Below are 12,254 nucleotides of genomic sequence, written 5' to 3' on the forward strand. Positions count from 1 at the left end.
AAATGGGGGGGGGGGGGGGGGGGGGGTGGAAACCAGCTGAATTGAATATTTCCTCTAGTTGGAAGAGCCAGTTGTTAAATACCTGGTGTAGTTTTTTAGTAGATAAACAACTGTAAAGTCTGACGACCTGAATGTGCAGCTGAGTTTCCCCTCCTGCTCCCACAGCAGTCAGATTGCTTTCCAGACTGAAGGTCATTCCTGTGGCACAGTTTGCTGCAGCTGACATGGGAACGACTCATGATCCCAAAATAACTCCTGACCTTGAGACCCGCTTCATCCTGAAGGCGTCCAGGTGGCTCAATGGAGCCCTAGAAGGTTTCTCTGCATCGCTCAGAGGTCGACTGCTAAAGCTTTGAAATGTTTCAACTAAATATTTCACCCCAAGTAATGTTAGCAGAGGAGGAACCTGGAATATCTGCCACAGAAATGCAGCCATAATGGAAAACCTTTCAAAGTGGGTCAGCGGCTCCTTTGGAGAGAATCGGACTAAAGAGGTGGGATTTTTACTGAAGCAGAAGCTTTAGCCGTTAGCAGAAGCCAAATGATTAACACGCAGAGTAAATGACTGACATGAATGCTCTGAAACACATCCAGGTTTATCCAATCAGATTTATGCAAATTGCAGAAAGGCAAACCTCAACCATGACGCTAATGAACTCGTTTATCAATGAGCATTTAGCATTTAACAGTAAAGAAAAACAGGATCTTTTGCTTCTGATTCTTTCAGATCTAAACCAGAGGTAGACCAATTAGCGTCTGCTCATAATGTGGGCTCATTCTGAACGCTGCGCCTCCGATTCTGACTCAAAGCTTTATTGATGAGACCTGAACTGAGTCTGATGCAGAGGAATGTTCTAAAAGCTCCAACACAAAATCACCGTTTTCTCACTGCAAAAAAAATACCTGGATCTGGGACTTTATCACCTTAAGCCCAGAGGGTCTTAGGAGCAAACTACATATGTGAATTAAACAGTTTATACAAGAATGAGGAAATCTAATTTAACGCTCTTACGAGTCATGGCTACTTGTTGATGGCGTTAAAATCATTTCTCATGTATACACGGCTAAATCCTTCATCATCTTTACCTTCGACAGGCTGCAGCCATGTCCCGAATTCCTAGATTTCCCCCCCAGCTTTGAGCAGTCCTGCATAAATATGTCGCAAAATAATATATCTAAGGAAATTGTTTTCATAAACTTTTTTAAACGCCACAATAAGAAATTTCAATGCCAATTCCGGGCTTAATTTAAAATAATTGAATGACTCACAGAAACTCTGTTAAAGCAAGTTCAGATCCCAAACTATAAATTGGAAATACAATTGTTTGTATTTCCATGACAGAAAGGCATTGAGGAATATTTTGCAGGTGGAACCACTACTTTAAATGTCACCATGTCTGATTTATAGGCGATTCAACAAAAAAATTTAAAAATATTTAGCCTTGCTAACCATGAAAACCCATTTTGAAACTCTGGATGAACCCTCAGACTTTATAGATCCACATCTTGACTATAACTCAAGCTGATTTGGACTGAATAAGTTGAAGCATGTTGGTTCCACAAAGGTTTTAGTGTTCAGTGTGGCAACAAAAAAATAAAAAAAATCTGATTTCAGCACAATGCCAAGCATGCAAAAATGAATTTTTCCACTCATAAAAGGGAATCTGCTCAGACAAAAATGCTAATTTACATTATAGGAGACCATCTAGATAAGACGAAGCCTTTGCTCCTAAGATTTAGTCGTTTTTTCATTGAAATTTACCAATAATATCACCAAGCTGAATAAAAAAGAACAGAGCAAACTTATGTAACGCACGCCGGTTACACGACCAGAAATGGTCGCATAATTACGTTAAACCGCTCTTTGGAAAAGTCTGAGCCTCTAGTTTCCAATGATGCTGGTCATTAGGGGGCGGGGCTAAAAAATGAATACCTGCTGATGCATTACTCCAGATTCACACATGTCAGATTGAATTTTAAATCTCATTTTATTTGTTTACACAGCTATAAAACAACAAGTACTTGTGAAAAAATCATTTTGAAACAGAAAATTGTAAATCCCTATTTCAAAGGCGTGTGGATGAAACACCATGCAACTGTTGAGGTGAAAACTGGCTTAGCTGCGTTGTATTCTTGCAGCATCACACCTCTGTTATCTTAAATAAACATGAAGGGCTTAATTTAACATGCAAGTAAAACAGAAATATACATCCCAGTAGGATTTGGTCATTTTTCCTGATAAACCTGGAATAGGAGTGAATAATGTCACATGTAATGCGACAGTGACCCTTTAACTGCGCTGCCAGACGACCAGTTTAGCTCTGATAAAGATAGGCCTGGAAAATTACAATAATCCAGTGATGAAGCTGTAATTCGCTGAATTACTCTTCCCTTTTCCATAAACCGTTCCAGCCAATAGTAAGCCAAACCAGATGCAGGCAGGCATCAAGCACACAGAAAACCAGCCAACAAGCGTAATGTGTTCTGCATGTCACTGGAAACTCATTAACCTGACCTCCTAGCTGTGCGTTTCCATTTCCATACATCAAAGCAAAGCAATAACTACTTTAAAATAGTACCATGTAATCCATTACTTTTCCAGGAATCCACCCATATTAACCAGTGTGCATCACACACTTAATAGCCCTGCCTTTTTGTCCAAATACCTGATAAAATCCAATTCTTTAAAAGGTTTGATCTCCTGCAGCCTTAATGTTTTTATTCCATTCAAACCAGCTTCCAGATACACCCACTTATTTTTAAACCAGTTAAACCAAACAAGCTCTTCCCAGGAGTTTAGCAGTTACTGTTTTCACAAAGCTCCAAAGTTGACTGAACAGCAAGAAGTACGAGTTGTGAGTCATCAGAGTGTGAACGCTGACGTACTTTAATGCTGACAAAGCAGCAAGGATCAGGCGAGGCCCGCCAGGCAAACACTTCATTTTGATCCAAAACAAGAAAGTGAAGCAAATAAACCTTTAAATATAAAATCAGTTTCTACAAAAACTCTTTTTAATCTCTGATTAATCCAGACCATCCAGGACCAAAACTAAAACACGAGTTTAATTTAGTTTCTAGAACAAAATACCTGAAGACTTTTGGCACCTTTTATTAGAGTCTAGAAACTATTTACTGCAGCTTTTAATCAGCGACTCTTTAAAGAGTTCTTCAGTCTCTGGGAAATAAGTGATGCAAGAGATGTCAGATTAAAGAAGAATGCTGTACAAATGCATTCAGCTTTCCTGTGTTTACTGAAGAAAGTTCAGCTCAGATATGGAGCTCCAGTGCTTTTACTGCAACAATACCAAAAGTCAGCCGTCACTCCAAGGTTTGAGGGTAAATGAATTCCTGCAACAAAGAATCATTGCTTCCCTGTTTCATAAGGTTTGCAGTTTAGTTGTAGCAAAATACAGTATTCATGTCGGACGCCGGCGGCACAGAAAATAAAACATCCTTTATGGAAGAAAAAAAGTCTCATTGGAATCTGCCTTTTTTTTAACACCGAATTTTAAACACTTTTTTTTTTTAGACACTGAATTCCTTACACTCAATTTTTATCTGATAAAAATTCACCAGAAAAAAATTCAGCTGCAAAAAATTTCGGCCAGCGGCCGGTTTGTCTTCAGCCGCTTCTTCCGGATCAAACCAAGAGCCCTGGCAGACAGGGGTGCCGTACTAGCTGTGATCGGCTCAGTTGTTTCACCCAGTTTGATAAGAGGAAAAACTCTAATAACCGTCTGTTATTAGCTAACTGACGTTTAGTAATTCTGTTTTAAAAAAAAGAATTTGTCATTCAGCCGGGAACAGTGGTGAGCCCAGCCATTGTGTCGCGTGACCAAAAGCTAATTTCATTGGCTAGAAGCTGCTCGACTATTGAGTCGAGATTCCTTTGGCTGAGTTCAGCAAAAGGTCAACCTTTTTGCGGCTGAATTTTCTTTTTTTTCTTTTTGAGTGTAAGGAATTCAATGTCTAAGAAAGATTTCAGTGTTTAAAATTCGGTGTTAAAAGATTTCAGTGTTTAAAATTCGGTGTTAAAAGATTTCGGTGTTTAAAATTCGGTGTAAAAAAAAAAAAAAAAAAAGGCAGATTCCAATGAGACCGTTTTTCTCCCATAATCCTTTGCTTACACCAGATAAACTACAGGACCAGTTTAACCCCCTATTATAAAGGGTACACCCCTTTATGAAAGAATTTTATTTTTCGAACAGATTTTATATTTTGGCAAACATTTCAAACAGTATGGACACTTAATATATGCAGATAAGCACATCTAGGATAAAAGAACAGTCCTAGATTTCCCATACAGCTATAAAAAAAAAAAACTAATTTAAAAAGAAAAGTAGACAATTTGCATGTTTTCTAAACAGAAACAAGGCTTTGTTTTTGGTCCACTCTATTAAGCCTGGAACTCAACGCCATTTCTGACATTTTGAATGGATGGGAAGAGAAACGTCTTCAAACTTGGAAACAAAGTCCAGTCGATTGTTTTTTTACTTTGTGGGGTAGAAAACTGACACCTAATCTAAAATAAAAGGCTGGAGGTTAATCCAATTCCAATCAAATTTAATCTGTTAAGCACTTAACAAAAATGGCTGACCAAAGTGCCTTACAGAAAAATAAAACAAAACAGTACAGATAAAAACCAAAAGGGCTAAAACATGAGTAAAATAACATTCACACAATCTAATAAATAAAATTGGGTAAAGATAAAAGGAATAAAATTTTGTAAAAATAAAATAAAGGCCACCGTCTTGCTAGGTGTTAAAAGCTAAAGAGAAAAGGTGGGTATTGATTTAAAAAACAGAGAAGAGGCCCGTCTGATGCACCGAGGCAGGTCATTCCAGAGCTTTGAAGCTGCAGCAGCATAAAGGAAAAAGGAGGAAAACCAACCAGACAGAAAATCCAACAACAGCATCAGACAGAATTTGGATTACGCTGTATGTCGACGATTCCTTAATCTCAGATTCAGCAAAGCTAAACATATTCAAGAAAAAATATTGTTCATAAAAAGTGATTCGAATACAAATATTCATAATTTTAACTAAAATTTAATCTGCACAAAATTGTACATTTATCCTTCCCCTGGTTTAAGAGTTTAATGGAATATGTACATTAACACTTTTCTCTTCACCAAAGATCGTCGTCTTTACTTCCAACCAATTTCGGCCCCAATATAAAAGCTACACTTCAACATGAGAATTTAACAAAACCAGCATCTTCATTCTGCTTTGGCAACAAAGATGTTAACAAAAAAAAAAAAAAAACAACAACAACACCACCATGTCTATTAAAACATTAAAGGTATAGAGGAGGATATTTTATTTCCAGGTGGATCGTCTAAATAAGTGGTCCTCCTAACTGTCAATCATTCTGGTGATATATTTACGTAAGGCCATCCTACGCGTTCGTCCCGTTAGCTAGCTTTTTCTGCGCACTTTCAGGCGTATATCTGTGGTGAGCTACGGTTTCAGACGGTCATTGAAGCTCACCTTTCTCACCGGTGTTCTTTGAAAATGGCCGATTATCGCAAGAGAAAAAAGTGTCTACGAAACGTATAAGAGAAAGGCCTCAGAAGAGGCAGATATATCCCAGAATGCTTTGCATAGAGAGCTCTCCACGCAAAGCATTATGGGATTTGCAGTCACAGCGGCCCACTGCTGCTACCCAACAGTGGCGACTGAGGAGTTAAGCTACCAACGGAGCAAAAATCTGATCTGTCAAAATGATCGGTTATTAAGTCCACTATATAGTCGCCGCTGTACAGCAGTTTATAAAGAGAGTGTGCACGAGGAGAAATGGGCTTGTGCACGCTCTTGCAAGTGCTTTTTTTTAAGTGGAGAGGGCCGTTCTTTTAAAAACCCTCCACAACACCTTTAACAATGAAAGTAGTTTGTAGGAACTACATCCCTTTCACTTTAAAATCTCCTATGAAGCTGTTGCTGCACCTTAAACTTGCTAACAAGAAGACTAAACTGCAGACTTTGATAAGATCGCATCAGCTGGACATAAACGCAGGAACCAGTTCTACTTTCTCTGCAATGTTACTCAGTTTAAATAACCCTAAACATCCAAGAATCACACAAATAATAAGCAAAGAAAGGCTGGAAGAATTCTGCAAAAGCAGCCCGTTAATTTAAACTCATTTTTCTGGCTTTTAAAGGCTTATTTCTGCAAATGTACAGCGATTTTTTAAAAACAAAAATGTTTTAACCAAATGTTACCGTCTTCTTGCTCTTGATGCAACATTATCTGATAATACTGATGACCAAAAGTGAAATGCTTCCAGTTAATGGAGGCCATTATTTTTAGACTGGAGCTCAGAAATGAAGGACCAGCCATCTTTAAGTTCTATTTGAAGCCACAGATTCAACAGGCCCTGAGCTTCATCCAATCAGTCACCTAAAATAGCTAACTGTATAAACGCTTTCACACTGGAGGTCACGCTAATGCAATTTTCCCCAGTAACAAACTGTTGCAGATTGCTACCTCTCTGCTTCCTCCTCCTCCTCCTCCTCCTCGCAGCCACCACTACGCCCACTTCAAGAACCAAGCACACCCCCACACGCCTCCCACAGCCAAGGATCTGGGTCTTACACAGCATCACAATAACCATGGAGGGGGGGAAACATAAAACATCCATTTTAATCAGGCCAGCCTGCTCCTGCTCTCATCTCACTAATCTGCGTGGCATTTTGGTCCAATAGTCCCACGGAATCTCAAACAGCGAGTGTTAGGAGCTAGTTTTGGAAAAAGAGGCTCTTTAGAGGCACTAAAGCCGATTCTGTGGGAGGGGATCCGAGGGATGTGTGCAAACCAACAAGGAAACAAACATCATTGCATTACCTGGAACAAAAAAAAAAACACAAAAAACTACAAGGCGCCCAGCGACGGTGTGGGGGTCAAGGGTCTACTCAGGGACCCAAAATGGCAGTCTGTGGGATTGGGGCTGGAATTCAGAACCTCAGGAATCTAACCTCTATGCCCCAACCACCAGGCCAATATTCTGTCAGATCAGCATACCCATAGTCGATAGTTTGCCCCCTTTATCCCTTAAATTTTCTATGAAAAATACACTTTGAACTATCTGAACGGGCTGGTATCCCTTTAGTCATGTACAAAAAAACTATTTCATTAATTGTTATTTGAAGCGCATGGAAGTCTGACCTTATAGTTTTTTCTACATGACACTTTAAACTACATCAGCGCCCATTGGGGTAGTTTAAAGTGTATTTTTCATACAAAACTAAAGTGATAAACTGGTATCGACTAAAGGTATGCTGGTCTGACAGAGCACCACCACCTTAAAAGAAATAAACACCCTAATACAACTAAAATCCTCCCATTGGTAAAAACTAGAAATATAAAAAAAAGTCGTAGGGAAGCGGCTGTTCAGAATGTTGCATTTCTGAATTCTCCCGACTTTACAAGAGTTAAAGTGAATGTAATTGGTCGATTATCTAGGGGGCGGGATTGTTGTGGCAAAAGGTTTGCAAGCATGTTTGGTTGTGGCCGGTTTGTCGGAAGCATCTTGCTAACCAGTTAGCATCTTAGTGTGCTAGCAGGTTCCCAATGGGAAATTCCATTGGGACCAAGTAGCACTAAATTGGTGACTTAGAAACGACACTGTCAAGGAACGCTATGGACAGCGGAAACATGCAAGAGGAGGAGAGTTTAGTGTCCGAGGTCGTGGATGAGTCTCCTCCGTCATCCATTTTTTATTTAGAGGAGGAAAGCGGGGACGAAGATGTTGTGGAAGAGGACGCCAGGGCGGCAGAAGCTTGGTTTGGTGTAGAAGGCTTCCAGCCGTACATGTTTGAGCCCTTGCCTCGCAACGCTGCCAGTTCTGTTAGCTCTACGCCTGCCGAAGACACAGACGTCCATCCCCGTGAACACTGGGACGCAACTCAATGGGAAAGGAAACGATTCTGGTTTCAACCGTTGCGTATATTAGCTGCGACACATGAATCAAGATGCTATGACCGAAAACATTTGATTGACAGAAGACCGTTGATATATGATTGGCCGAATTTAGGTGTTCAGGCTGACGTAGAACTAACTGGCCTGCAGAAGATGACGGAAAAAAGATTTTAAGACTGGATATTTTTTTTTTTTTTTTTATAGAAATTTTCTAAATTTTGGGACAATACCGTCTGATTAAGAGTACATTTATATTCATGTTTAAGTCAGAATGATTTGCCATCTGAATACGACTTCCGTACAACCTTAAATAGTTTTTTGTACATGGTACTTTAAACTACCTCTACGCCCATTGAGGTACTTTAAAGGAATAGTACACCCAAAACATGATTAGCCTTCATGTTCTACTCACCCCCATGCTGAACAACACTCTGGAGTACTTTTTTGATATCTCAAATGCATCTGGAGATCTGGGAGGCTTCTTGCTGTCTGCTGACATTCAAATAATGGAGGTCTATGGCGCCCGAGGCAGAAAGGTCCATAAAAGTCCACAAAAAACGTGTCAATATTCCTCCATACTGCTCGTCCAATGTATTCCAAGTGTCCTGAGTGGGTAGCATCCAGAATTTACTCGAAACGAAGTCATTTAGAATGTTTTTAGAGCATAAACAGTAGTTTATAGGATTTCCTAAAAGCCCGTTCACGAGTCTACGGAAACCGCGGCAGACCAAACCAGATGAAAGTGCGCATTCAGCTCGGCAAAGAACTCATGCTCTTCCTCAACACTGAAGTTCTCAGACATTCTTCTTTCGTTGTTTCTTTCTTTGCACAGGTAAACAGCACATTTCTTCTTCTGCGCTTGCATTATCGGCAGAGCAGACGCTGAATGCGCACTTTCATCTGGTTTGGTCTGCCGCGGTTTCCGTAGACTCGTGAACGCGCTTTTAGGAAATCCTATACACTACTGTTTATGCTCTAAAAACATTCTAAATGACTTCGTTTCGAGTAAATTCTGGACGCTACCCACTCAGGACACTTGGAATACATTGGACGAGCAGTATGGAGGAATATTGACACGTTTTTTGTGGACTTTTATGGACCTTTCTGCCTCGGGCGCCATAGACCTCCATTATTTGAATGTCAGCAGACAGCAAGAAGCCTCCCAGATCTCCAGATGCATTTGAGATATCAAAAAAGTACTCCAGAGTGTTGTTCAGCATGGGGGTGAGTAGAAAATGAAGGCTAATCATGTTTTGGGTGTACTATTCCTTTAAAGTGTATTTTTCATACAAAACTAAAGGGATAAAGACTATAGGTATGCTGGTCCAACAGATCACTGCCACTCCCTTAAAATAAATAAACGCCCTAAAAAAACTACAATCTTCCCATTGGGAAAAACTACATAAGAATATAAAAGCATAAAAAAATAAAAATAAAACAAATTTTTTAAAATTATAAATGGCCAACTGTGCATATTTAAAGTTTAAGATTAAAAATATGACAGTTTACAATTAGAGGAAATATAACCTTATAAAAAAAAAAAAAAACTATAATGGGATATGTATAAAAAAAATTCAACCATTTTGCCATATAAAGCAAATAAACGCGGGCTTAAATTAAATCCAATAAATTAGTAGTCCACTTGTGCTAATCTTGGACTGTGGCTAATGACTGACAGACTAGTAAAGTTTACAACAAGTTAATTTTTATCATCTTCTGCATAAAAACAGACTCCAACTCTGAGGATTCTGGCCTGAAAGAAAATAAAACCTTTTATCTAGATTCTAAGGAGCTGAATTTGGCCACTTAGCGGCTAATTAGCCCCTCATTGGCTCCCTGTGGCCGCTGATTGGCCTCCATCATCCCCCCATCAGACCCCCCGATCTGCTGCCTTTAATCCGCATTTCCAGGATATTAATCCGCAGTTTGCTCCCTTCCCCTATTTGCATTGTTTTCCCTTAAAGAATAAATAAATAAATTAAAAACGTCACTGAAGGGGGAGAATCACAAGATCACTGAGGCAAAAACAGACCAGAAAAAGAGGTTTAAATATTTAAATGGACTAAAACTGGAGCTAAATGAGTCACGGAGAGAAGCTGTTTAAAGATTAGATTAAGAATATTAAAGTAAATTAAAAGGAATGTATTAAATGTACACAAATACCGCCTGGGTGCCTGATAACGCTGCGGTCTGAGGGGGTTGATAGCTAATTATTCTGCTAACGAGTCAATGAAGGTTCAGCCGCGAGACAGGTGGACAGCTGGGCTCAATGTTAGCTAACCGCAGCGAACCCGGAGCTCCAACACCGACAGCGAGGGCGGTCACTACGGTCACTTACCTCGGACGTTACCGCAGTGCTGGAGCCATGTTAGCAGCAGGACAACCCCCACTGCGGACGTGACCATCTCTGGTTCGGAGGAGTCACCGTTCGGCTGCTGCTGCTAGCTGAGCCTTCCCTACCCTGAGCTCGCGCTGGCCTGGTTTCGCGGTTCTGCCAGTCGGTCGGTCCACTCGCTAACTGAACTCACACATCCACACAGGCGCGTGCACACACAGGAACGGAGCGGTTCAGCTTTTATAGAGCCGGAGGTGGCACGCGCCGCGGCCGGACTGCTGGAAGGAGGAAAATAAAGAGACGCAGCTCCCGCGCGCCCCTTTTATAGCGTTCCTGCAATCACGGTCCGCGCGGGTTCCCGTTCCGGCCAGCGCGTTTGAAATCCATTTTCTACCGGCTGATAGAGGGGGGTGGGGGGCGGAGCGGTACCGGCTGGGTATCAGTGCTGCACAGAGCCGGGTGGGGGTCTCCTGCAGATGCTTCACTGTCCCCGGAAATTTATCAATTAATACAGCAAGAGGCATTTAATACAAGGGCGGATTTAGGAAATCTGGGGCCCTTGGCAAAGACAGGCAGGGGGCCCTCTTCACACATAAAACAGCCCCATTCTACAGATAGAGAAATGTACGGAAGAGGATTAGGGCCACTGAAGAAAAAAAAAAAAAAAAGGTAAACTGATTTTTAAATTTTATTTCAGTTTAACATTGGAAAAAAGTCAGAATTCTGAGTTTAAAGTCAGAATTCTGAGTTTAAAGTCAGAATTCTGAGAAAAAATTCACAATTCTGAGATTAAAGTCAGAATTCTGAGTTTAAAGTCAGAATTCTGACTTTAATCTCAGAATTGTGAATTTTTTCTCAGAATTCTGACTTTTTTCTCAGAATTCTGACTTTAAACTCAGTATTCTGACTTTTTTCTCAGAATTCAGACTTTAATCTCAGAATTGTGAATTTTTTCTCAGAATTCTGACTTTAAACTCAGAATTCTGACTTTTTTCTCAGAATTCAGACTTTTTTCTCAGAATTCAGACTTTAATCTCAGAATTGTGAATTTTTTCTCAGAATTCTGACTTTTTTCTCAGAATTCTGACTTCTTTTTCTGAATTCTGACTTTAATCTCAGAATTCTGACTTTTTTCTCAGAATTCTGAATTCTGAGAAAAAAGTCAGAATTCTGAGAAAAAATTCACAATTCTGAGATTAAAGTCAGAATTACGGTGGCCAGATGTCCGGCTTTAGGGCGGACAGTCCGGATTTTCATTGCACTGTCCGGCGTCCGGCGCTGCACCCAGCCGGACGTGTATTTGTCCTTCTTTACCCCCAGATTCCACATACTCCGTCAGCGCTCCGCCCCGCTCACGTACGTCGTGCAGAGTACTTGTCTGTCATGTAAATCAATGAGAGCTGTTCCACATCCTCCGCTCGTCACCGCCCACGTACGTCTTCTCCGTCCCTCACCGTCAAAATACGGAGCTGAGCTATTTTTTGCTCCCCTCCGGTCCGTCCAGATCAAGACCCGCTATTGCAATCGCACCAAACAGAAAAAAGAATGTAGAGAAGACCCGGTTTGTCAAATTAAATTATAGTAAAAACAGATCGGTATCTAGAAATTAGAGCATAGTTTGTATATATTCCCAAAAACTAAGAGCAATTAATTAAATAATTGGATGCAGACTATTGGTGCTTCAACAGACCAGGAAGAAGTTGTGAGATTCTAGAGTGAATCTCACAACTTTAAAAGAAAATTCTTATTGCAGGAATGGATGAAGAGATGATGAGTTTGGAAGCAGAGAATAAACAGAGTTCATACAAACTATGTATGATCCTAGTTATCCCTGTTACAAAAATCCACAACAGAAAGAAAATATTTGAGCAGAAACTGAACATCTGCTGGATGATGATGGGGATTTTTTTTATATGTCAGATTAAATTAAGCGTTCACAGGTTTTATACAGGAATGAGGAACTCTAATTTAATGCTCTTTTAATGCTATTAGAAATAATTTT

General features: G+C 40.2%; 1 protein-coding gene across 2 annotated transcripts in view; it reads right to left on the reverse strand.

The window, feature by feature from the left end:
• Positions 1–10,721, reverse strand: part of vldlr (very low density lipoprotein receptor) — a 43,080-nt gene extending 32,359 nt beyond the window's left edge. Inside the window, exon 1 of one of the 2 annotated variants that reach the window (XM_038274743.1) lies at positions 10,256–10,721. In XM_038274743.1, the coding sequence (XP_038130671.1) occupies positions 10,256–10,322 (67 nt within the window). In that variant the 5' untranslated portion in view covers positions 10,323–10,721. The remainder of the gene's footprint in view (positions 1–10,255) is intronic. The other variant, XM_038274744.1, reaches the window with a different exon arrangement.
• Positions 10,722–12,254: the final 1,533 nt, after the last annotated feature.

The sequence above is a fragment of the Cyprinodon tularosa genome, unplaced genomic scaffold (genome assembly GCF_016077235.1).
Source record: "Cyprinodon tularosa strain WSP-4 unplaced genomic scaffold, ASM1607723v1 ctg928, whole genome shotgun sequence".
In the NCBI taxonomy this organism is placed as follows: Eukaryota; Metazoa; Chordata; class Actinopteri; order Cyprinodontiformes; family Cyprinodontidae; genus Cyprinodon; species Cyprinodon tularosa.